The sequence below is a fragment of the Ranitomeya imitator genome, chromosome 6 (assembly GCF_032444005.1).
Source record: "Ranitomeya imitator isolate aRanImi1 chromosome 6, aRanImi1.pri, whole genome shotgun sequence".
NCBI lineage: Eukaryota > Metazoa > Chordata > Amphibia > Anura > Dendrobatidae > Ranitomeya > Ranitomeya imitator.
In genome coordinates, this window is record NC_091287.1 from 201759510 (window position 1) to 201783221 (window position 23712).

General features: G+C 46.7%; 1 protein-coding gene across 3 annotated transcripts in view; it reads left to right on the plus strand.

Annotated features, from left to right (window-relative positions):
* LOC138642334 (protein Shroom4-like) overlaps window positions 1-23712 on the plus strand; it is a 1359201-nt gene that overhangs the window by 1220503 nt on the left and 114986 nt on the right. For all 3 annotated transcript variants that reach the window (XM_069730433.1, XM_069730435.1, XM_069730434.1), the window contains one exon: window positions 23482-23685. In XM_069730433.1, coding sequence (XP_069586534.1) covers window positions 23482-23685 — 204 coding nt within the window. The remainder of the gene's footprint in view (window positions 1-23481; window positions 23686-23712) is intronic.

Below are 23712 nucleotides of genomic sequence, written 5' to 3' on the forward strand. Positions count from 1 at the left end.
AATAAGCCTACCTTGCCTCAGAGAAATACCCCAAAGGAAAAGGCAGCCCCCCACATATAATGACTGTGAGTAGAGATGAAAATACAAACGCAGAGATGAAACAGATTTAGCAAAGTGAGGCCCAACTTACTGAACAGACCGAAGATAGGAAAGATAACTTGGCGGTCAACACAAAACCCTACAAACAACCACGCAGAGGGGGCAAAAAGACCCTCCGCACCGACTAACGGTACGGAGGTGCTCCCTCTGCCTCCCAGAGCTTCCAGCAAGCCAGAAAAACCAATTAAGCAAGCTGGACAGAAAAAATAGCAAACAAAAATAACACAAGCAAAACTTAGCTTATGCAGAGCAGACAGGCCACAGGAACGATCCAGGAGGAAGCAAGACCAATACTAGAACATTGACTGGAGACCAGGAGCAAAGCACTAGGTGGAGTTAAATAGAGCAGCACCTAACGACTTCACCACATAACCTGAGGAAGGAAACTCAGAAGCTGCAGTACCACTCACCTCCACCAACGGAAGCTCATAGACAGAATCAGCCGAAGTACCACTTGTGACCACAGGAGGGAGCTCTGCCACAGAATTCACAACAGTCTGGGTCGTAGAGACGGTGTCTGCCGCTCCAAGGTGTTCTCCAGGTTGCCACATAATCGAAGCTGCATAGAGCCTATTTTGTAATTTTACGCCTACAAAGTCTTTCTGCAGTCCCTCCTTCCAATTGTCCTCCACTGAGCACACCAATGCAGACCGTGTACCCATGTAACCTTTTTTAAACCTGCGTCGAGCCAACTTTGTGGTTTAAGGCCTACTTGTAGTGTCTGCCTGCGCCACTCAATACAGCTGTCCTCTTTACAAAAAATGACCAACAATTATCTGGTTTTCAGCCTATCGGAATTTTAAAACTGCAGTGGGCCTACTAGTTGGGTTGGGGCCTTCTATCGGTGTCTGCCGCTCCTTGCTGTTCTCCTCCAGTGAACAAAGCTGTGCCGCCTGTTTACTACTGTTGCCAATTTTGAACTGCATATAGACTACTTACTGAATTGGGCCTACTCTCTGTGTCAGCCTCTCATTCCAGTTGTCCTCCACTGAACAAAGCAATGCCCCCTGGTTAGTCCTGTTACCAATTTTGAACTGCATTTAGCCCACTTTATTCTTTGGGCCCATATCTGTTTCCCCCTCATCCTGCCCATTGCCCAGCCAGTGATAGATGAGTCTGCTGGTACATTGACCCATAACGCAACATTCCCCGTGCACGCTACACTGCAAGATTGTGACCCTGCTGAAAGTCAGGTTCCCCTTCCCGCATACCATACCACCTTACACGGAGACAAAGAGGAAGGTGCAGATGAAGGTGCAGGTTCCTTCATCTGGTGGGGGGAGGAATACTTGTTGGCAACGTCTTTGGCACAGGGCCCCTCATAGTACGCAAAAGTGTTGCTGCCGGTGGGAGGCGCCCCCGCCGTGCAAACACACCGCTGTACTTTGAGGGGCCCTGTGCCAGTGCCAATGCCAACGAGTGGGCCCCCCCCTGCTTGCTCAGGATCACAGCACTTGCAAAGTTGAAATACTTACCTCTCCCTACTCCACTGCCGTGACTCTTATGGCTGGCAATCAGGCAACACAGCGTGCAGTAATCAGCGCACATACAGAGATCTGGCAATAACCAAAAACAATAGGACGAGCTCTGAGACGTGGAATCTCTGTAGACTGCAGTACCTGATCTATCCTCACACAACTAAAAGCAGCAGTGGATTGCGCCTATCACTACCTATGCAACTCGGCACTGCCTGAGGAGCTGACTAGCCTGAAGATAGAAATACAAGCCTGACTTACCTCAGAGAAATACCCCAAAGGAATAGGCAGCCCCCCACATATAATGACTGTTAGCAAGATGAAAAGACAAACGTAGGAATGAAATAGATTCAGCAAAGTGAGGCCCGATATTCTAGACAGAGCAAGGATAGCAAGAGAACTATGCAGTCTACAAAAAACCCTAAAACGAAAACCACGCAAAGGGGCAAAAAACCCACCGTGCCGAACTAACAGCACGGCGGTGCACCCCTTTGCTTCTCAGAGCTTCCAGCAAAAGTTAATAGCAAGCTGGACAGAAAAAACAGAAAACAAACTAGAAGCACTTATCTAGCAGAGCAGCAGGCCCAAGGAAAGATGCAGTAGCTCAGATCCAACACTGGAACATTGACAAGGAGCAAGGAAGACAGACTCAGGTGGAGCTAAATAGCAAGGCAGCCAACGAGCTCACCAAAACACCTGAGGGAGGAAGCCCAGAGACTGCAATACCACTTGTTACCACAGAAGTGAACTCAGCCACAGAATTCACAACAGTACCCCCCCCTTGAGGAGGGGTCACCGAACCCTCACCAGAACCCCCAGGCCGACCAGGATGAGCCACATGAAAGGCACGAACAAGATCTGGGGCATGGACATCAGAGGCAAAAACCCAGGAATTATCTTCCTGAGCATAACCCTTCCATTTGACCAGATACTGGAGTTTCCGTCTAGAGACACGAGAATCCAAAATCTTCTCCACAATATACTCCAATTCCCCCTCCACCAAAACAGGGGCAGGAGGCTCCACAGATGGAACCATAGGTGCCACGTATCTCCTCAACAACGACCTATGGAATACATTATGTATGGAAAAGGAGTCTGGGAGGGTCAGACGAAAAGACACCGGATTGAGAATCTCAGAAATCCTATACGGACCAATAAAACGAGGTTTAAATTTAGGAGAGGAAACCTTCATAGGAATATGACGAGAAGATAACCAAACCAGATCCCCAACACGAAGTCGGGGTCCCACACGGCGTCTGCGATTAGCGAAAAGCTGAGCCTTCTCCTGGGACAAGGTCAAATTGTCCACTACCTGAGTCCAGATCTGCTACAACCTGTCCACCACAGAATCCACACCAGGACAGTCCGAAGACTCAACCTGTCCTGAAGAGAAACGAGGATGGAACCCAGAATTGCAGAAAAATGGAGAGACCAAGGTAGCCGAGCTGGCCCGATTATTAAGGGCGAACTCAGCCAACGGCAAAAATGACACCCAATCATCCTGGTCAGCGGAAACAAAACATCTCAGATATGTTTCCAAGGTCTGATTGGTTCGTTCGGTCTGGCCATTAGTCTGAGGATGGAAGGCCGAGGAGAAAGATAGGTCAATGCCCATCCTACCACAAAAGGCTCGCCAGAACCTCGAGACAAACTGGGAACCTCTGTCAGAAACAATATTCTCAGGAATGCCATGTAAACGAACCACATGCTGGAAGAACAAAGGCACCAAATCAGAGGAGGAAGGCAATTTAACCAAGGGCACCAGATGGACCATTTTAGAAAAGCGATCACAGACCACCCAAATGACCGACATTTTTTGAGAAACGGGAAGGTCAGAAATGAAATCCATCGAAATATGTGTCCAAGGCCTCTTCGGGACCGGCAAGGGCAAAAGCAACCCACTGGCACGTGAACAGCAGGGCTTAGCCCTAGCACAAATTCCACAGGACTGCACAAAAGCACGCACATCCCGTGACAGAGATGGCCACCAGAAGGATCTAGCAACCAACTCCCTGGTACCAAAGATTCCTGGATGACCGGCCAGCACCGAACAATGAAGTTCAGAGATAACTTTACTAGTCCACCTATCAGGGACGAACAGTTTCTCGGCCGGACAACGATCAGGTTTATTAGCCTGAAATTTCTGCAACACTCTCCGCAAATCAGGGGAGATGGCAGACACAATGACTCCTTCCTTGAGGATACTCGCCGGCTCAGATAACCCCGGAGAGTCGGGCACAAAACTCCTAGACAGAGCATCCGCCTTCACATTTTTAGAGCCCGGAAGGTATGAAATCACAAAATCAAAACGAGCAAAAAATAACGACCAACGGGCCTGTCTAGGATTCAAGCGCTTGGCAGACTCAAGATAAGTAAGGTTCTTATGATCAGTCAAAACCACCACGCGATGCTTAGCACCCTCAAGCCAATGACTCCACTCCTCGAATGCCCACTTCATGGCCAGCAACTCTCGGTTGCCCACATCATAATTACGCTCAGCAGCAGAAAATTTCCTGGAAAAGAAAGCACATGGTTTGAACACTGAGCAACCAGAACCTCTCTGTGACAAAACCGCCCCTGCACCAATCTCAGAAGCATCAACCTCGACCTGGAACGGAAGAGAAACATCAGGTTGACACAACACAGGGGCACAGCAAAAACGACGCTTCAACTCCTGAAAAGCTTCCACGGCAGCAGAAGACCAATTAACCAAATCAGCACCCTTCTTGGTCAAATCGGTCAATGGTCTGGCAATGCTAGAAAAATTACAGATGAAGCGACGATAAAAATTAGCAAAGCCCAGGAATTTCTGCAGACTTTTTAGAGATGTCGGCTGAGTCCAATCCTGGATGGCCTGAACCTTAACCGGATCCATCTCTATAGTAGAAGGGGAAAAGATGAACCCCAAAAATGAAACTTTCTGCACACCGAAGAGACACTTTGATCCCTTCACGAACAAGGAATTAGCACGCAGTACCTGGAAAACCATTCTGACTTGCTTCACATGAGACTCCCAATCATCTGAGAAGATCAAAATGTCATCCAAGTAAACAATCAAGAATTTATCCAGATACTCACGGAAAATGTCATGCATAAAAGACTGAAAAACAGATGGAGCATTGGCAAGTCCGAACGGCATCACCAGATACTCAAAATGACCCTCGGGCGTATTAAATGCCGTTTTCCATTCATCTCCCTGCCTGATTCTCACCAGATTATACGCACCACGAAGATCAATCTTAGTAAACCAACTAGCCCCCTTAATCCGAGCAAACAAGTCAGAAATCAATGGCAAGGGATACTGAAACTTAACAGTGATCTTATTAAGAAGGCGGTAATCAATACACGGTCTTAGCGAACCATCCTTCTTAGCTACAAAAAAGAACCCTGCTCCCAATGGTGACGACGATGGGCGAATATGTCCCTTCTCCAGGGACTCCTTCACATAACTGCGCATAGCGGTGTGTTCAGGTACGGACAAATTAAATAAACGACCCTTAGGGAATTTACTACCAGGAATCAAATCGATAGCACAATCACAATTCCTATGCGGAGGTAGGGCATCAGACTTGGACTCTTCAAATACATCCTGAAAGTCCGACAAGAACTCTGGGATGTCAGAAGGAATGGATGACGAAATAGACAAAAATGGAACATCACCATGTACTCCCTGACAACCCCAGCTGGTTACCGACATAGAGTTTCAATCCAATACTGGATTATGGGTTTGTAGCCATGGCAACCCCAACACGACCACATCATGCAAATTATGCAGTACCAGAAAGCGAATAACTTCCTGATGTGCAGGAGCCATGCACATGGTCAGCTGGGCCCAGTACTGAGGCTTATTCTTGGCCAAAGGTGTAGCATCAATTCCTTTCAACGGAATAGGACACTGCAAAGGCTCCAAGAAAAATCCACAACGTTTAGCATAATCCAAATCCATCAGATTCAGGGCAGCGCCTGAATCCACAAACGCCATGACAGAATACGATGACAAAGAGCACATTAAGGTAATGGACAAAAGGAATTTGGACTGTACAGTACCAATAACGGCAGAGCTATCGAACCGCCTAGTGCGTTTAGGACAATTAGAAATAGCATGAGTGGAATCACCACAATAGAAACACAGTCTGTTCAGACGTCTGTGTTCTTGCCGTTCTACTTTAGTCATAGTCCTGTTGCACTGCATAGGCTCAGGTTTTCTCTCAGACAATACCGCCAGATGGTGCACAGATTTACGCTCGCGCAAGCGACGACCGATCTGAATGGCCAAGGACATAGACTCATTCAAACCAGCAGGCATAGGAAATCCCACCATGACATCCTTAAGAGCCTCAGAGAGACCCTTTCTGAACAAAGCCGCTAGTGCAGATTCATTCCACAGAGTGAGTACTGACCACTTCCTAAATTTCTGACAATATACTTCTACATCATCCTGACCCTGGCATAAAGCCAGCAGATTTTTCTCAGCCTGATCCACTGAATTAGGCTCATCGTAAAGCAATCCCAGCGCCTGGAAAAATGCATCAACATTACTCAATGCAGAATCTCCTGGTGCAAGAGAAAACGCCCAGTCCTGTGGGTCGCCGCGCAAAAAAGAAATAATAATCAAAACCTGTTGAATAGGATTACCAGAAGAATGAGGTTTCAAGGCCAAAAATAGCTTACAATTATTTCTGAAGCTCAGGAACTTAGTTCTGTCACCAAAAAACAAATCAGGAATCGGAATTCTTGGTTCTAGCATCGATTTCTGATCAATAGTATCTTGAATCTTTTGTACATTAACAACGAGATTATCCATTGAGGAGCACAGAGCCTGAATATCCATGTCCACAGCTGTGTCCTGAAGCACTCTAATGTCTAGGGGAAAAAAAAGACTGAAGACAGAGCTAAGAAAAAAAAATGATGTCAGGATTTCTTTTTTCCCTCTATTGGGAATCATTGGTGGGGCTCCTTGTACTGTTATGGCTGGCAATCAGGCAACACAGCGTGCAGTAATCAGCGCACATACAGAGATCTGGCAATAACCAAAAACAATAGGACGAGCTCTGAGACGTGGAATCTCTGTAGACTGCAGTACCTGATCTATCCTCACACAACTAAAAGCAGCAGTGGATTGCGCCTATCACTACCTATGCAACTCGGCACTGCCTGAGGAGCTGACTAGCCTGAAGATAGAAATACAAGCCTGACTTACCTCAGAGAAATACCCCAAAGGAATAGGCAGCCCCCCACATATAATGACTGTTAGCAAGATGAAAAGACAAACGTAGGAATGAAATAGATTCAGCAAAGTGAGGCCCGATATTCTAGACAGAGCGAGGATAGCAAGAGAACTATGCAGTCTACAAAAAACCCTAAAACGAAAACCACGCAAAGGGGCAAAAAACCCACCGTGCCGAACTAACAGCACGGCGGTGCACCCCTTTGCTTCTCAGAGCTTCCAGCAAAAGTTAATAGCAAGCTGGACAGAAAAAACAGAAAACAAACTAGAAGCACTTATCTAGCAGAGCAGCAGGCCCAAGGAAAGATGCAGTAGCTCAGATCCAACACTGGAACATTGACAAGGAGCAAGGAAGACAGACTCAGGTGGAGCTAAATAGCAAGGCAGCCAACGAGCTCACCAAAACACCTGAGGGAGGAAGCCCAGAGACTGCAATACCACTTGTGACCACAGAAGTGAACTCAGCCACAGAATTCACAACACGTGACGTGGTCCAGATTTACTGGGCCCACTAATTACTTGAACCAGCCCTACCCCCCACAACTTTAGCCAAATGACCCCCAATTTCAAATGCCTTACAATTATTATAAGGTAAATTAAGATTGACAAGCTTCAGGAACAAGAATGGATGTTTTTGCCATTAAAATGGGCTCTGTACATGTTTTCCTAGCCTCTACTCACTGACGACTATGCTCCCCCATTGACTTGCATTGGGTTTCGTGTTTCGGTCGATCCCCGACTTTTCGCGATAATCGGCCGATTCCACTCGACTCGACTTTTGAGATAGTCGGGTTTCGCAAAACCCGACTCGACTCTAAAAAGGTCAAGGTCGCTCAACCCTAATCCTGACCTTTCTTCGACCCCATTTCTACACCTGTGAATTCAATCACCTATTGATTTAAAACCCATGTATTGTTAAATTTGTTTTTGTGCGTTATTATTTTTTGTAAAAAAAGAATTATGGTGTAATTTTATTGGCAATTTGGACTCAATTTTCTCCTTGAGTATGCATAATATAGTGAGTTGCTTTGTACATGGGTATATGGTATTACATTACTGATAAATATATGCGGATGAAATTATTTAGAGTTGTAATTCTTAAAGCCCTGGCAACATAAAAATAATTCAGCCTTGCAAAGCAGGGCATAATGATGAAATTAAAATAAAAACCATTTGGTACAGTATCTAGTGATCTGTTAGTTTAAAAAAATATATATGATTTCATTCTTTTAGAAACTGCTCTACTTTTGACCATGGACAGGATTTTGAAGAAAACATCCCTATTTGTCTAATTCTGTTCTACTCCTTTAGGCTAAGTTCCCACAATGAGTATTTGGTGCCTTTCCATGGAGCAAAAAATGCAATGTAGTACATTTCTGACAAAACCAAAGAATTGAGCCAGACTATAAGCTGTATACATGCAAAGTGTAAGAACACATTCACTGCATTCAAACAGGCAACACTCGCTTTCAAATCTGCCCTCATCTCTGCTAGACGCCTACTTCACAACCCTCACATGTTCCCTATCCTGCAACCCCAAACAGTTATTAAAAACTTTTAACTCCCTCCTCCGCCCACCACTGCCCCCTCCAACCTCCCTCATCTCTGCTGAGAACTTTGCTACATACTTTAAAAATAAGATTGACCAAACAAGGCAAGTTTTCATTGTTCAACCACTACAAGCCCTTTGTATACCAGACCAATGCCCAAACCCCATAACCTCCCTATCCAACATCATTGAAGGGGAGCTTAAATGTCTCCTCTCCAAATCGCACCTCACCACCTGTGCGCTCGACACCATCCCACCTCCTCCCCAACCTCACCACCACTCTTATCCCATTCCCTAGCCCACCACTTCAACTTATCACTAACTTCTGATACCTTCCCTTCTGCTTTCAAACATCTCACAATCACACCTATCCTTTAATAGCCAACCCTCGAACCAACCGCTATGTAGCTATCGCCCAATATAGTCGCTCCCATTTGCTTCCAAGTTCCTGGAGCAGCACGTCCATGCTGAACTTTTCTCCCACCTCTCATCCAACTTGCTCTTTGACAAACTACAATCTGGTTTCCGTCCCAATCACTCCACTGAGACTGCCCTGACCAAAATTACTAACGACCTGTTTACAGCCAATGCTAACGGACAATACTCTATACTCCTAGACCTGTTCTCTGCTTTCGACACAGTTGACCACTGCCTCCTACTACAGATCCTCTCCTCTGGCATCAAAGACCCCGCCCTATCCTGGATCTTCTCATACCTTTCCAACCGCACATTCAGCATCTTCCACTCCCACATTATCTCCTCATCCCACCCTGTCTCTCTTGGAGTCCATCGCGGCTCTGTTCTAGGACCCCTACTCTTCTCAATCTATACACTTTGCGTGGGGCAACTCATAAAGTCCCATGGATTCCAGTACCACCTTTATGCTGATGACACGCAGATCTGTTTCTCTGGCCCAGACGTCAACTCTGCTTTCCAGAATCACAGAGTGTCTATCAGCCATATCCTCCTTCTTCTCCTTTCGCTTCTTCAAACTCAATGTGGACAAATCTGAACTCATCATCTTTCTTCCATCTTACAGATCTTCCTTACCTGACCTATCTATTGCAATTAGAAACATCATGTTTTCCCCCCATACCGAAAGTCCACAGCTTCGGAGTAACCCTTGACTCTGCCCTGTCCTCCAAACCGCACATCCAACCTCTTTCCACCTCCTGACACCTCCAGTTCAAAAATATCTCCAGAATCCGTCCTTTCCTCAACCCTCAATCTAATAAAATGCTTGCGCATGGCCTCATCATCTCCCAACTCGACTACTGCAACATCCTTTTCTGTAGTCTCCCTGCTAACACTCTCACACCTCTCCAGTCCATCCTTAACTCTGCTGCCTGATTAATTCATCTCTCTCCTTGCTACTTTTCCACTTCTCCCCTCTGGAAATCTCTTCACTGGCTCCCATTCCCTCAGCGTATCCTGTTCAAATTACTAATACTGACCTACAAGGCCATCTATAACCTGTCTCCTCCATACATCTCTGAACTAATCTCCCAATATCTTCCCTCACATAATCTCCGGTCCTCCTAAGACCTCCTTCTCTCCTCCACACTTAATTGCTCCTCACCCAACTGCCTCCAAGACTTCTCCCGAATATCCCCCATCCTCTGGAATTCTTTGCCCCAACACGTCCGACTATCAACCACATTCAGATCCTTCAGACGGAACCTGAAAACCCACCTCTTCAGGAAAGCTTACAGCCTGCATTGACCCTTCTGCCTCCTCTCCACTACCTGAGCTACCGCCTCACCAACATCGGAGCTGTTGCATCCCCCCAACCTACTGTCTCTTTCCCCACCATCCTGTAGAATGTAAGCCTGCAAGAGCAGGTTCCTCTACCTTCTGTATAAGTCTGTGATTGCTAGTTTGTTTACTGTAAGTGATATCTGTAATTTGTATGTAACTAGTGATGAGCGAGTATACTCGTTACTCTGGTTTCCCTGAACATACTTGGGTGGTCTCCGAGTGTTTGGATGTGCTCGGAGATTTAGTTTTCATCGCCGCAGCAGCTTAATTTGTGACTGCTAGACAGCTTGAATACATGTGGGGGTTGCCTGTTTGTTAGGCAATTCCCACATGTGTTCAGTCTGTCTAGCAGTCACAAATCATGCAGCTGTGTGTTAGGGCTAGCGGAACGCACCGAGTATAGGAAAGAAACAACAAGGTGCATTCGCAGCCTGGAGTCCACCGTGCACTGATATCTGCTGCAAAGTAATTGGCGGCAGTATAAGCGAACTCTGAGCAAAGGAAAGAGTGGTCTTGCAGTCAGCATAGCACACAAACAACTCCTCACCGAAGGTGCCGGTATTCTAGGGGCTTATTTCAGTCAAGCCCTGAATCCAAGCACACAAAACTACTCACCGGAGGTGCCGGTATTCTAAGGGCTTATTTCAGCCAACCCTAACCACAAGCAGACATGACCACCAAGTAGCAAAGCTCATAACACAGGTTGATACTAGCGCATGGCCCTTCGGCCATGCAAACCTTTTTTAGCTGCAGCAGACCAGGACCTTCCTAGTGGTCCAATGGGAGCTGCTACAGGGCCTGAGCGTGTGACCCCGAACCTCCAATGAGAGGTCCTCCCGTGGGCATGCTCAGTGTGTGCAAAGCAGGACTTAGTCCCAGAAAAGTCTGCTCGCCGCTGACCAGTGCAGGCTACAACAGCAGAGCCTGGAAAGGCAGCAGTAACCCTTTGCACAGTATCAGACTGAGTGAGATGCTGGGACCGATGTCTCAGATGAGCAGGCTCCACTGTGGCTGATGTAGAATGGGAGACCGCAGCAGACATGGTTCGAGATTCCCCCTATGCAGCGGCGGGAACTTGACTCCTAACATTACCTCCCCTCCTAGGGCCCCCCTCCTTGGGCCTCGCTACGCTCAAAGGCTGCAATGAGCAGCGGAGCACGAATGTGCTCCACAGGTTCCAGGTTCTGTCCTCTGGGCCGTGGCCCTTCCAGTCCACCAGATAGTATTTTTTTGCCATGTACCACTTTGCACCCCAGGATAGAATTTACCTCGTACTCATCCGTGGATGAACCCGATGTCCTGGCAGATGACTCAGAAAACCAGGACAAATAGATGGGCTCTAAGAGAGTAACATGAAAGGTGTCGATGATACCAAGGCGCGGAGGAATAGCCAACAGGGTTGACCTGTTCCAGAACCTTGAAAGGACCAATGTAGTGAGGAGAAAACTTAGTGGACTCAACTCGCAGCCTAATGTTACGAGCGGAGAGCCAAACTAAGTCACCTGGAGCAAAGGTCGGAGCGGGGCGCCCGTGTGCATAAGCAGAAACCCTCATTCTCTCCTTGAAGGCCCGGATGGCATCCTGTGTGCGGTCCCAAATGTCACGTGCCTCCACCGCCCAGTCTGCCACCCTAGAATCGGGGGATGACACGGGCATGGGCACAGGGACACGTGGATGCTGGCCGTAATTAAGGAGAAAAGGAGTCTGCCCAGTGGAATCGGCTACGGCGTTGTTCAAGGCAAATTCCGCCCAAGGTAGCAAAGATGCCCAGTCTTTCTGCCTGGTGGAGACAAAATGTCGCAAGCATGTGACCAGAGTCTGGTTGGCCCTCTCTACCAATCCATTCGTCTCGGGATGGTATGGAGAAGAGAGATTCAGCTCAATGTTGAGGAAACGACAGAGCTCTCTCTAAAACCGAGACACAAACTGAGGACCCCGGTCACTGACAATTTTGTCAGGCATGCCATATAGACGGAATACATGTTTGATAAACAACGCCGCTAAAGCCCGTGCAGAAGGTAACTGTGGAAGTGGAACCAAGTGCACCATCTTAGAAAAATAGTTGGTGACTACCCAGATAACTGTACAGCTACGAGACTTGGGTAAGCCTTCCACGAAGTCCATCCCGACCATCTCTCAGGGCCTGTCTGCCACCGGCAGAGGGTAAAGTAGCCCAGCAGGCCGTTGCTGAGGAGACCGATTCTTAGTGCAGGAAACACTTGCCCGAATATAGTCCCCGACGTCACGGGCCATATGAGGCCACCAGTACATCTTCGCCAAGAGCTCAGATGTCCTCTTGGTCCCAAAATGTCCATCTACCCTGGACGAGTGAGCCCAAGAGAGAACCTCCGGTCGCAAATTAGATGGAACGAAAGTCTTGCCTGGGGGCACAGACTCTAGCGAAGCCAGAGCCACAGTTCTCAGGCTCTCTGAAGGGACAATAAGCCGAGGCTCCTCCTCCTCCTCTGATGACACTACAGAGAGAGAGAGAGAGCATCGGCATGAATGTTCTTCTCCCCGGAAAGAAAATAGAGGGTGAAATGGAATCGGGAGAAGAACAGGGACCATCTAGCCTGGGGAGAATTTAGCTGCTGGGCTGTCTGTAAACACACCAATTCTTGTGGTCTGTGAACACTTGGAAGGGAAAACGAGCTCCCTCCAGGAGGTGTCTCCACTCTGAGAAAGCCAACTTCATGGCTAGCAACTCCCTGTCCCCGATGGAATAATTCCTCTCCGCTGGTGAAAAGGTCTTGGAGAAGAAGAAACAAGGATTCTTCCGACCTTGAGCATCCTTTTGGAAGAGAACTCCTCCAGCACCCACGGATGAGGCATCCACCTCCATAATAAATGGATTATCTACATCGGGGCGATGTAGGATGGGAGCGCTAGAGAAGTGTGACTTAATCAAGAGAAAGGCCTTGGAGACCTCCTCTGACCACAACTTGGGATTTACTCCATTCTTGGTGAGAGCAACCAAGGGAGCTACCAAAGTTGAGAAGTGGGGAATGAACTGGTTATAGTAATTAATGAACCCCATAAAGCACTGCACCGCTTTGAGAGAATGGGGTTCCTGCCAGTCCATCACAGCCTGTAGCTGGGCAGGATCTATAGCCAATCCCTGGACAGAGATGATATAACCAAGGAAAGGTAAGGACTCCTGCTCAATCACACACTTCTCCAACTTGGCATAGAGGGAGTTAGCCCTTAGGGGGTCGAAAACCTTGCGAACATCTCTCCTGTGGGAGTCAATATCTGGAGAGTAGATGAAAATATCATCCAGATAAACTACGACCGAGGTGGAGAGCATATCCAGGAAGATGTCATTTACAAAGTCTTGGAAATCGGCTGGGGCATTACAAAGCCCGAAGGGCATCACCAGATATTCATAGTGCCCATCCCTGGTGTTAAAAGCCGTCTTCCATTCGTCCCCTTCACGGATGCGAATCAGGTTGTAAGCACACCGCAGATCTCATTTAGTAAATACCTTTGCTCCCCGTAGCCTATGAAAAAGCAGAGGAGGAAGGCAATTTAGACAAGGGTACCAGATGGACCATCTTAGAAAAGCGATCACAGACCACCCAAATGACTGACATCTTTTGAGAAACGGGAAGGTCAGAAATAAAATCCATAGAGATATGTGTCCAAGGCCTTTTCGGGACCGGCAAGGGCAAAAGCAACCCACTGGCACGAGAACAGCAGGGCTTAGCCCGAGCACAAATCCCACAGGACTGCACAAAAGTACGCACATCCCACGACAGAGATGGCCACCAAAAGGATCTAGCCACTAACTCTCTGGTACCAAAGATTCCAGGATGACCAGCCAACACCGAACAATGAAGTTCAGAGATAACTCTATTCGTCCACCTATCAGGGACAAACAGTTTCTCCGCTGGGCAACGATCAGGTTTATTAGCCTGAAATTTTTGCAGCACCCGCCGCAAATCAGGAGAGATGGCAGACACAATTACTCCTTCCTTGAGGATACCCGCCGGCTCAGATAAACCCGGAGAGTCGGGCACAAAACTCCTAGACAGAGCATCCGCCTTCACATTTTTAGAGCCCGGAAGGTACGAAATCACAAAGTCAAAACGGGCAAAAAACAATGACCAACGAGCTTGTCTAGGATTCAAGCGCTTGGCAGACTCGAGATAAGTCAAGTTCTTATGATCAGTCAATACCACCACGCGATGCTTAGCTCCTTCAAGCCAATGACGCCACTCCTCGAATGCCCACTTCATGGCCAGCAACTCTCGGTTGCCCACATCATAATTTCGCTCAGCAGGCGAAAACTTCCTGGAAAAGAAAGCGCATGGTTTCATCACTGAGCAACCAGAACCTCTCTGTGACAAAACAGCCCCTGCTCCAATCTCAGAAGCATCAACCTCGACCTGGAACGGAAGAGAAACATCTGATTGACACAACACAGGGGCAGAAGAAAAACGACGCTTCAACTCTTGAAAAGCTTCCACAGCAGCAGAAGACCAATTGACCAAATCAGCAACCTTCTTGGTCAAATCGGTCAATGGTTTGGCAACACTAGAAAAATTGCAGATGAAGCGACGATAAAAATTAGCAAAGCCCAGGAACTTTTGCAGACTTTTCAGAGATGTCGGCTGAGTCCAATCATGGATGGCTTGGACCTTAACCGGATCCATCTCGATAGTAGAAGGGGAAAAGATGAACCCCAAAAATGAAACCTTCTGCACACCAAAGAGACACTTTGATCCCTTCACAAACAAAGAATTAGCACGCAGGACCTGAAAAACCGTTCTGACCTGCTTCACATGAGACTCCCAATCATCCGAGAAGACCAAAATGTCATCCAAGTACACAATCAGGAATTTATCCAGGTACTCACGGAAGATGTCATGCATAAAGGATTGAAACACTGATGGAGCATTGGCAAGTCCGAACGGCATCACTAGATACTCAAAATGACCCTCGGGCGTATTAAATGCAGTTTTCCATTCATCGCCTTGCCTGATTCTCACCAGATTATACGCACCACGAAGATCTATCTTAGTGAACCAACTAGCCCCCTTAATCCGAGCAAACAGATCAGATAACAAAGGCAAGGGGTACTGAAATTTAACAGTGATCTTATTAAGAAGGCGGTAATCAATACACGGTCTCAGCGAACCATCCTTCTTGGCTACAAAAAAGAACCCTGCTCCCAATGGCGACGATGACGGGCGAATATGCCCCTTCTCCAGGGATTCCTTCACATAACTGCGCATAGCGGTGTGCTCAGGCACGGATAAATTAAACAGTCGACCTTTAATGTCCATTGTAACACCTGTGTCCAGAACCACCCAAATGTCTAGGGGAAAAAAAAGACAAATCACAGTGCAAAGGAAAAAAAATGGTCTCAGAATTTCTTTTTTCCCTCTATTGAGAATCATTAGTACTTGTGGCTTCCTGTACTGTTATGATAGGCAATTCAGTAACACGATGTACATAGCGATCAGAGCACATACAGTGATCTGACAATAACCCAAAATAATAGAACGAGCTCTGAGACGTGGGAACTCTGTAGACCGCAATTCCTGATCCTCTCCAAACACAACTAGAGGCAGCTGTGGATTGCGCCTAACGCTCCCTATGCAACTCGGCACAGCCTGAGAAACTAACTAGCCTGAAGATAGAAAAATAAGCCTACCTTGCCTCAGAGAAATACCCCAAAGGAAAAGGCAGCCCCCCACATATAATGACTGTGAGTAAGATGAAAAGACAAACGTAGGGATGAAATAGATTCAGCAAAGTGAGGCCCGATATTCTAGACAGAACGAGGATAGGAAAGATAACTTTGCGGTCTACACAAAACCCTAAAGAAAACCACGCAAAGGGGGCAAAAAGACCCTCCGTACCGAACTAACGGCACGGAGGTACACCCTTTGCGTCCCAGAGCTTCCAGCAAAACAAAAAGACAAGCTGGACAGAAAAAATAGCAACAAATAGCAAAGAAGCACTTAGCTATGCAGAGCAGCAGGCCACATGAATGATCCAGAGAAACACAAGTCCAACACTGGAACATTGACAGGAAGCATGGATCAAAGCACTAGGTGGAGTTAAGAAGAGAAGCAGCTAACGACCTCACCAGATCACCTGAGGGAGGAAACTCAGAAGCTGCAGTACCACTTTCCTCCACAAACGGAAGCTCCCAGAGAGAATCAGCCGAAGTACCACTTGTGACCACAGGAGTGAACTCTGTCACAGAATTCACAACAGTACTTATTCTTAACGGTGATGGCGTTTAGACCCCTGTAGTCTATGCATGGACGCAGTTCTCCACTCTTCTTCTGTATGAAGAAGAACCCAGCCCCTGCAGGTGACACTGACTTCCTAATGAATCCTCTTGTCAGATTCTCTCGGATATATTGGGACATTGCCTCCATCTCTGGAAGAGATAATGGATAGACTCGACCCCGGGGAGGCTCTGCACCAGGCAGGAGGTCAATAGTCCAGTCATAGGGGCGGTGAGGCGGAAGGGTCTCGGCAGCCCTTTTGGAGAACACGTCCGCATAGGACCAATAGTGCTTGGGAAGAGAGGAAAGATCTGAGGGTGCCTCAGTTGAAGCAACCTGAATGCACTCCCTCTGAAATCTACACTCACAAGATTTATTCCATCCCAGAATTCTCCCTGAGGACCACTCTATAGGAGGAGAGTGGTAGCGTAACCATGGTATCTGTTATGATCTGGTGATTAAGGAGCGATATGCATCTAGCTCTGAGCAGGTGGCAACTATACTAACCGCAGTCCCTAAGCTCAACACAACACTAGAAGCAGCCGTGGAATGCTCCTAACTCTGCCTAGGCATCTCGTCAGAGCTAACTACCCCTAAAGATAGAAGCAGGAAAACTATCTTGCCTCAGAGAAAATCCCCAAAGGATAGATTAGCCCGCCACAAATAATGACTGTGAGAGGAGAAGGAAATGACATACGTAGTATGAAACAAGATTTAGCACAGGAGGCCACTTCTAGCTAGATAGAAAATAGTACAGGACAGAACGCTGTGCGGTCAGTAACAAAAACTAGAAAAAGTCCACCGCAGAGAAATGCAAAAATCTCCACACCTGACTAAAGGTGTGGAGGGCAAACTCTGCTGCCCAGAGCTTCCAGAATAGATCCATACTGAAAAGCTGGACAAATGAACAAAAACAAAGAAAGTGCTGAACAACAAGTCCACAACAAGAGAACCGCAAAAGGACAAGCAAGGACTTAGCTTGATGAACTGGTCAGAGTGTCAGGAAAGTCCTAAGAGCAATGACTCCAGGCAGGAACAATTGACAACTGGCATTGAATGAGGGATAAGGCCAGACTAATATAGCCGAGCCAGAAAGACGATCAGTGAAAACAGCTGCTGAAGCTAAATCCAAGAAGCAGCCATACCACTCAAAACCACAGGAGGGAGCCAAAGAGCAGAACTAACAAAAATGCCACTAACAACCACCGGAGGGAGCCCAAGAGTGGAATTCACAACAGGTATCCCCAACAGGACCTCATCAATTCCCTCGGGAATGACAAGTAGGGAAATAATCTCCTCATGAGATGGAGACTTGGAGAGAGTGAATGGAATGGTTTTGTGTGTAATCTGTAAGGGTAGTGTCGACCCATTTACCACTCTAATGGTCTCAGATTTGGCGAGCATAACCAGGGGTATTGCATGACGCTGGGCGAAAGCAGATGGCGTAAAGTTGCCTTCCGCCCCGGAGTCCACGCAAAGCTCTACCATAAGAGTGGATGGGTAATTGTCCCCTTGAAGGACAACTTAGAGGCAAACGTCACCGTGTCTAGTGTACCTCCTCCAACTGCCACTAGACGCTGACGTTACTCCGACCGCTGAGGACACTTGGAGGCAAGATGTCCTGACTGCTGGCAAATATGACAGACCTTAAGTGCACGAATGGACCGGGACTTGGATCCTGCTCGTGACACTTCTATGGCCTCATGTGACTCAGACGACTGGACCAGAGATTCCAGAGGTTTGGCGAAGGTGGGAGCCAGCCGAAACCTCTGCCTGCACTGGGCTCCCTCCAACCTTCGCTCGTGAAAATGAAGGTCGATGCGAGTTGATATAGCTATCAACTCCTCCAGTGTGGCCGGAATCTCTCTAGTGGCCAAAGCGTCCTTCACATGGTCAGCCAGCCCCCTCCAAAATACCAGGATAAGAGCTTTATTTGGCCACTCCAGCTCAGAGGCTAGAGTCCGGAAACAGGTGGCAAAATGGCTGACTATGGACGACCCCTAGATCAATGCCAGCAGTTGGAGCGCCGTATCATGGGTGACTTGAGGTCCTAAAAAGACCTGCTTCAAATTGCTCAAGAACCGAGAAGCACTCTGCACCACATGATCGTCACGCTCCCACAGCGGCGTAGCCCACTCCATCGCCCTCTCCAACAGAAGAGAGATTATAAATCCCACCCTTGCCCGCTCTGTAGGAAAACGTGCAGCCAGAAGCTCGTGGTGTATACAGGTTTTACTGTCACCAGAGTATTTCTCTGGCAGCGGGAGATGGGATAAAGTAGAAACAGAGGTGGCAGTGGACAAAGTTGCTGCAGCTGTGCTAGCAGCCTGAACAGCTATTGCAGTTACATCCACAGCTGAGGTTGCATGCTCGAGAGTCGCCAACCTGCCCTCCAGCTGCTGGATGTACCCCTGCAATCACAGTTTGTCCACCATTACTTAGCCAGACCCTGGCGCTAGTATACTGTTAGGGCTAGCGGAAGGCACCGAGTATAGGAAGGAAACAACAAGGTGCGTTCGCAGCCCGGGGTCCACCGTGCAGAGACATCTGCTGCAAAGTAATTGGCAGCACTATATGGCGGTATAAGCGAACTCTGTTACCTTCACAGAATTGCAAAGATATGAAAACGCTGTGCCCTCTTAACCTCACAGAGGATCACAGCTACCTAACTGAGCAAAGCAAAGAGTGGTCTTGCAGTCAACATAGCACACAAAAAACTCCTCACCGGAGGTGTCGGTATTCTAGGGGCTTATTTCAGCCAGACCCTGAATCCAAGCATGCAAAACTCCTCACCGGAGGTGGCGGTATTCTAGGGGCTTATATCAGCCAACACTAACCACATGCAGACATGACAACCAAGTAGCAAAGCTCATAACACAGGTTGAAACTAGCGCATGGCCATGCAAACCTTTTATAGCTGCAGCAGGCCAGGACCTTCCTAGTGGTCCAATGGGAGCTGCTACAGGGCCTGAGCGTGTGACCCCAAACCTCCAATAAGAGGTCCTCCCGTGGGCATGCTCAGTGTGTGCAAAGCAGGACTTAGTCCCAGAAAAGCCTGCTCGCCGCTGACCAGTGCAGGCTACAACAGCAGAGCCTGGAAAAGCGGCAGTAACCCTTTGCACAGTATCAGACTGAGTGAGACGCTGGGACCGATGTCTCAGCTGAGCAGGCTCCACTGTGGCTTATGTAGAATGGGAGACTGCAGCAGACATGGTTCGAGATTCCCCTTGTGCAGCGGCGGGAACTCAACTCCTAACATTGTGACGATGAAAACTAAATCTCCGAGCACATCCAAATACTCGGAGACCCAACCGAGCATGCTCGGGGAAACCTGAGTAATGAGTATACTCGCTCATCACTTTATGTAACTAGTGATAAGCGAGTATACTCATTACTTGAGATTTCCCGAGCACGCTCGGATGTCCTCCAAGTAATTTTTAGTGCTCGGAGATTTAGTTTTCATCGCCGCAGATGAAAGATTTACATCTGTTAGCCAGCTTAATTACATGTGGGGATTCCCTAGCAACCAGGCAACCCCCACATGTACTTATGCTGGCTAGCAGCTGTAAATCATGCAGCTGCATCAACAAAAACTAAATCTCTAAGCACTTTACAAATACTCGGAGACCCCCCTGAGCATGCTCGGGAAATCGCAAGCAACGAGTATACTCGCTCATCACTATATGTAACCCTTTCTCATGTGCAGCACCATGGAATGAATGGTGCTATATAAATAATTAATAATAATAATAATTCACAACATGGCCATTTCACAGACCAAATTGAAGATACCAAAAAACAAAATAAACTTGTACTCTTCAGCAAGTAAGTCTGTATACAGTAATAGTAGATGCATATAACATGGGTACTTAGCTAATAGTGATGAGCGAGTAAACTCGTTACTCGAGATTTCCCAAGCATGTTTGGGTGTTCTCCGAGTATTTGGATGTGCTCGGAGATTTAGTTTCTGTCGCCACTAGTGATGAGCGAGTATACTCGTTGCTCGGGTTTTCCCGAGCATGCTCGGGTGGTCTACCGAGTATTTGTGAGTGCTCAGAGATTTTGTTTTTGTTGATACAGCTGCATGATTTGTGGCTGCTAAACAGCTTGCATAAATATGGGGATTCCCTAGCAACCACCACATGTACTCAGGCTGGCTAGCAGCCATAAATCATGCAGCTGCATCGACAAAAACTGAATCTCCGAGCACTCACAAATACTCGGAGACCTCTTAAGCATGCTTGGGGAAACCTGAGCAATGAGTATACTCGCTCATCACTAGCTGCAATGTCAAAAACTCACCAAATACTCATTGTGGGAACTTAGCCTTAATATACTGTATGTAGCTTGACATTTTTTGCCATACAGTTGAGGTGTATGTTTATTGGAAAAAAAAATCCAAACAGCCAAAAGTATTATGCAGTGGGATGGATACCCTCAAAAAATAACACATTCCTGTTTTTGTTTTTGACAGGACCAAAAGCCTATCTGGTTGAATTTTTCTGTCCTGTGATCATGGCTGGCCTTAGCCAAGTGTAGGCTGTGCTGTCACGTAGGGTGCCTACTGACCCACTCTTTTGTAGGTGACAGCAAGTCACGCCCTACTGTTGGAAGACGTATCTTCACTTAACCCATTAGAAAAAAGTCCTGCCATATGAAAACTGTACAGGTGCCATGCAAGGGTTAAAATCATAAACATGAACACTCATGTGTCCTAAATAAGAAAACAATGGGGTGATGGCACCAAAGGGTAATTTTACAGCCCTGTCTGTAATGGGAAACCAATATACAAAGGTATATATGGTGTAACTCCTACAAAAAAATTTCCCTATCCATTAACTTTAGGGAAGTTTGCTCAATGTCGGCAAGGAAGCTTGCTTTCCATCCCAGTTATTATATGCTAATCAAATGTAACTTATTATTTTCTAAGTTCTCTCCAGACCCAGCTTAATAAAAATAAGAGGTGGAAAACAAAAAATGATACACCCCTTCGCTCACATGTGTCTCACCGGCTTCTTTAGTCATCATCAGTCTGCGCCAGTGCTTTAGAATAGGCCTCTAACATCACCACAATGCATGTCACGACGTGTGGTGACCAAGGTACAAGCTAAGCCATAAGCTGCGAATGTGATAATGTCACAATATAGTTCATGAGAGTCAGGGGTGGACAGGATGTCAGGCCTCCACCGCAGCTCCAGCCGATAACCTCCAATGGAGGATGGGAGCAATGAGACAATGATAAATGGTCTAAGGAGCGCAGGAAAGAGACACAGATGGGGTTAAACCACAACGTGTTTCGATGGAGGATCCATCTTCATCAGGTGGATGTTTTATGGGTAATGACTTTCGAGTCTCGTTTGGTGCCAGAGACCCCTGCTCAGAGTGAAGATAATACCAGAAGACAATGTCTCATGACAGACGACATAAGAGGCTAGACATAGCTAAGAACCATACAGTGGGCTGCGGTGATGGGTGGGGGTCAAATGAGCTGTGATCTATCAATTGTTTTTTACCTATTTGTTGATCCTCTGTAATAAAGCAAAATGGCGACCGGCACAAAGGAAATCACTAAAAAAAATCAGGATCAAGTGAATCCAAATTTTTTTTTAAATTTGAGGTAAATTTAAGGTCCCTCAAAGACATTTGCTTATCTCTAGTATATATATATATATATATATATATATATATATATACAGAGGTTGGACAAAATAATGGAAACACCTGGAAACATCAATCAACAAAACTTAGTTTAATATCGTGTGGGTCCACCTTTTGCGGCGATTACAGCCTCAACTCTCCGATGTATGAATTCGTACAAGGTGTGAATTGTTTCCAAAGGAATTTTAGCCCAGTCGGCAGGTAAAACACCCTCCAGTTCTTTGAGCGACGATGGCGGCGGATATCCACGTCTAACTTGAATCTCTAAAATCGACCATAAATGCTCAATAATGTTGAGGTCTGGGGATTGTGGGGGCCAGATGAGATGTTAAACTTCATTAGAATGTTCCTCATGACATGCTTTAATGATTCTAGCTGTATGAATTGGTGTATTATCATCCTGAAAGATGGCGTTCCCCTCCGGGAACAATGCTTGAACCATTGGATGCACTTGGTCGCCCAAAATGCCTAAATAATCTCAGCTGTTAATTCTTCCATGAAGGGATATCATTGGCCCAGCGGATCTCCACGAAACAGCACCCCAGAACATCACAGAACCTCCACCATGTTTTACGGTTGGGAGAAGGCAGTCTGGATGCAATGCTTCTTTCCGCTACCTCCAAACGTACACTCAGCCGGTGGTCGGAAATAGGGTAAACGATGATTCGTCTGAGAATATCACGTTTCCACTGCTCGTGGGACCAATTCTGGAAGTTTCTACACCACTCTAAAGGCTTGGAAACATTTGTCATTGAGAGCAGCGGTTTTCTAATTGCAGCTTTTCCGTGGAATCCAGATTTGTGCAGCTCCCGACCAACAGATTTCGTGGAAACTAGGTTCTGTAGGTGTTCATTGAGCTCAGCACTGATTTTCGGAGCTGTGGTCTTGCGATCCTCTCTCACAATTCGCTTTAGAGTCCTACGGTCTCTCTCAGTCAACTTTGACTTTCGGCCGGACCTGTGCTTTGTTGCCGACGTTTTTCCTTCTCTTTCAAAAGCAGTCATTACTTTGGAGACACTACCTCTTGACACGCCAAGCATTCAGGCACTTTATGTTACACTAGCGCCCGCCATGTGAGCGCCAACTATTTGGCCTCTTTGAAAATCCGAGAGGTCTGCCATTGGTATCAGATTCTCATCAATGTTCTTACAATTATGCAAAACAAACAGTTAATTTACATGCACATATCACAAATAATCAACTACAAAACATTACCATATGTTTGCGTGTATACCCCTCCTCACATGTAAAGCGCCATGGAATAAATGGCGCTATAACAATAAATAATAATATTAATAATAATAATAATCACGTTTGAAGATTATGATGCTAAAACGTTAGGTGTTTCCATTATTTTGTCCAACCCCTGTATATATATAATCTGTTTTAATCCCGTTCATTGTTACAGGACTCACAATGAGGGAGCCATTTCATACTTAGATCTTTACAGCCTGCTTCTTTTCCTACCAGTACATCCAAATTCAGAGAAACCGATGAAAGGAACAATCCACATGAGTTATTCTGCTTGGAGTCTATCGCATCGGCACCATTGTCTACAGAGGTCCACAGTGGGCAGCACTTTCCTGCGTTTGAGGACATTTTTAGAGATGAATTTAGACATTCAGAAGACGATTGGTCAATAGACATCGAATCTGAAGTTTCTATTCCAGAAAGGTTAGTTGTTTTATATTCTTCTGTATC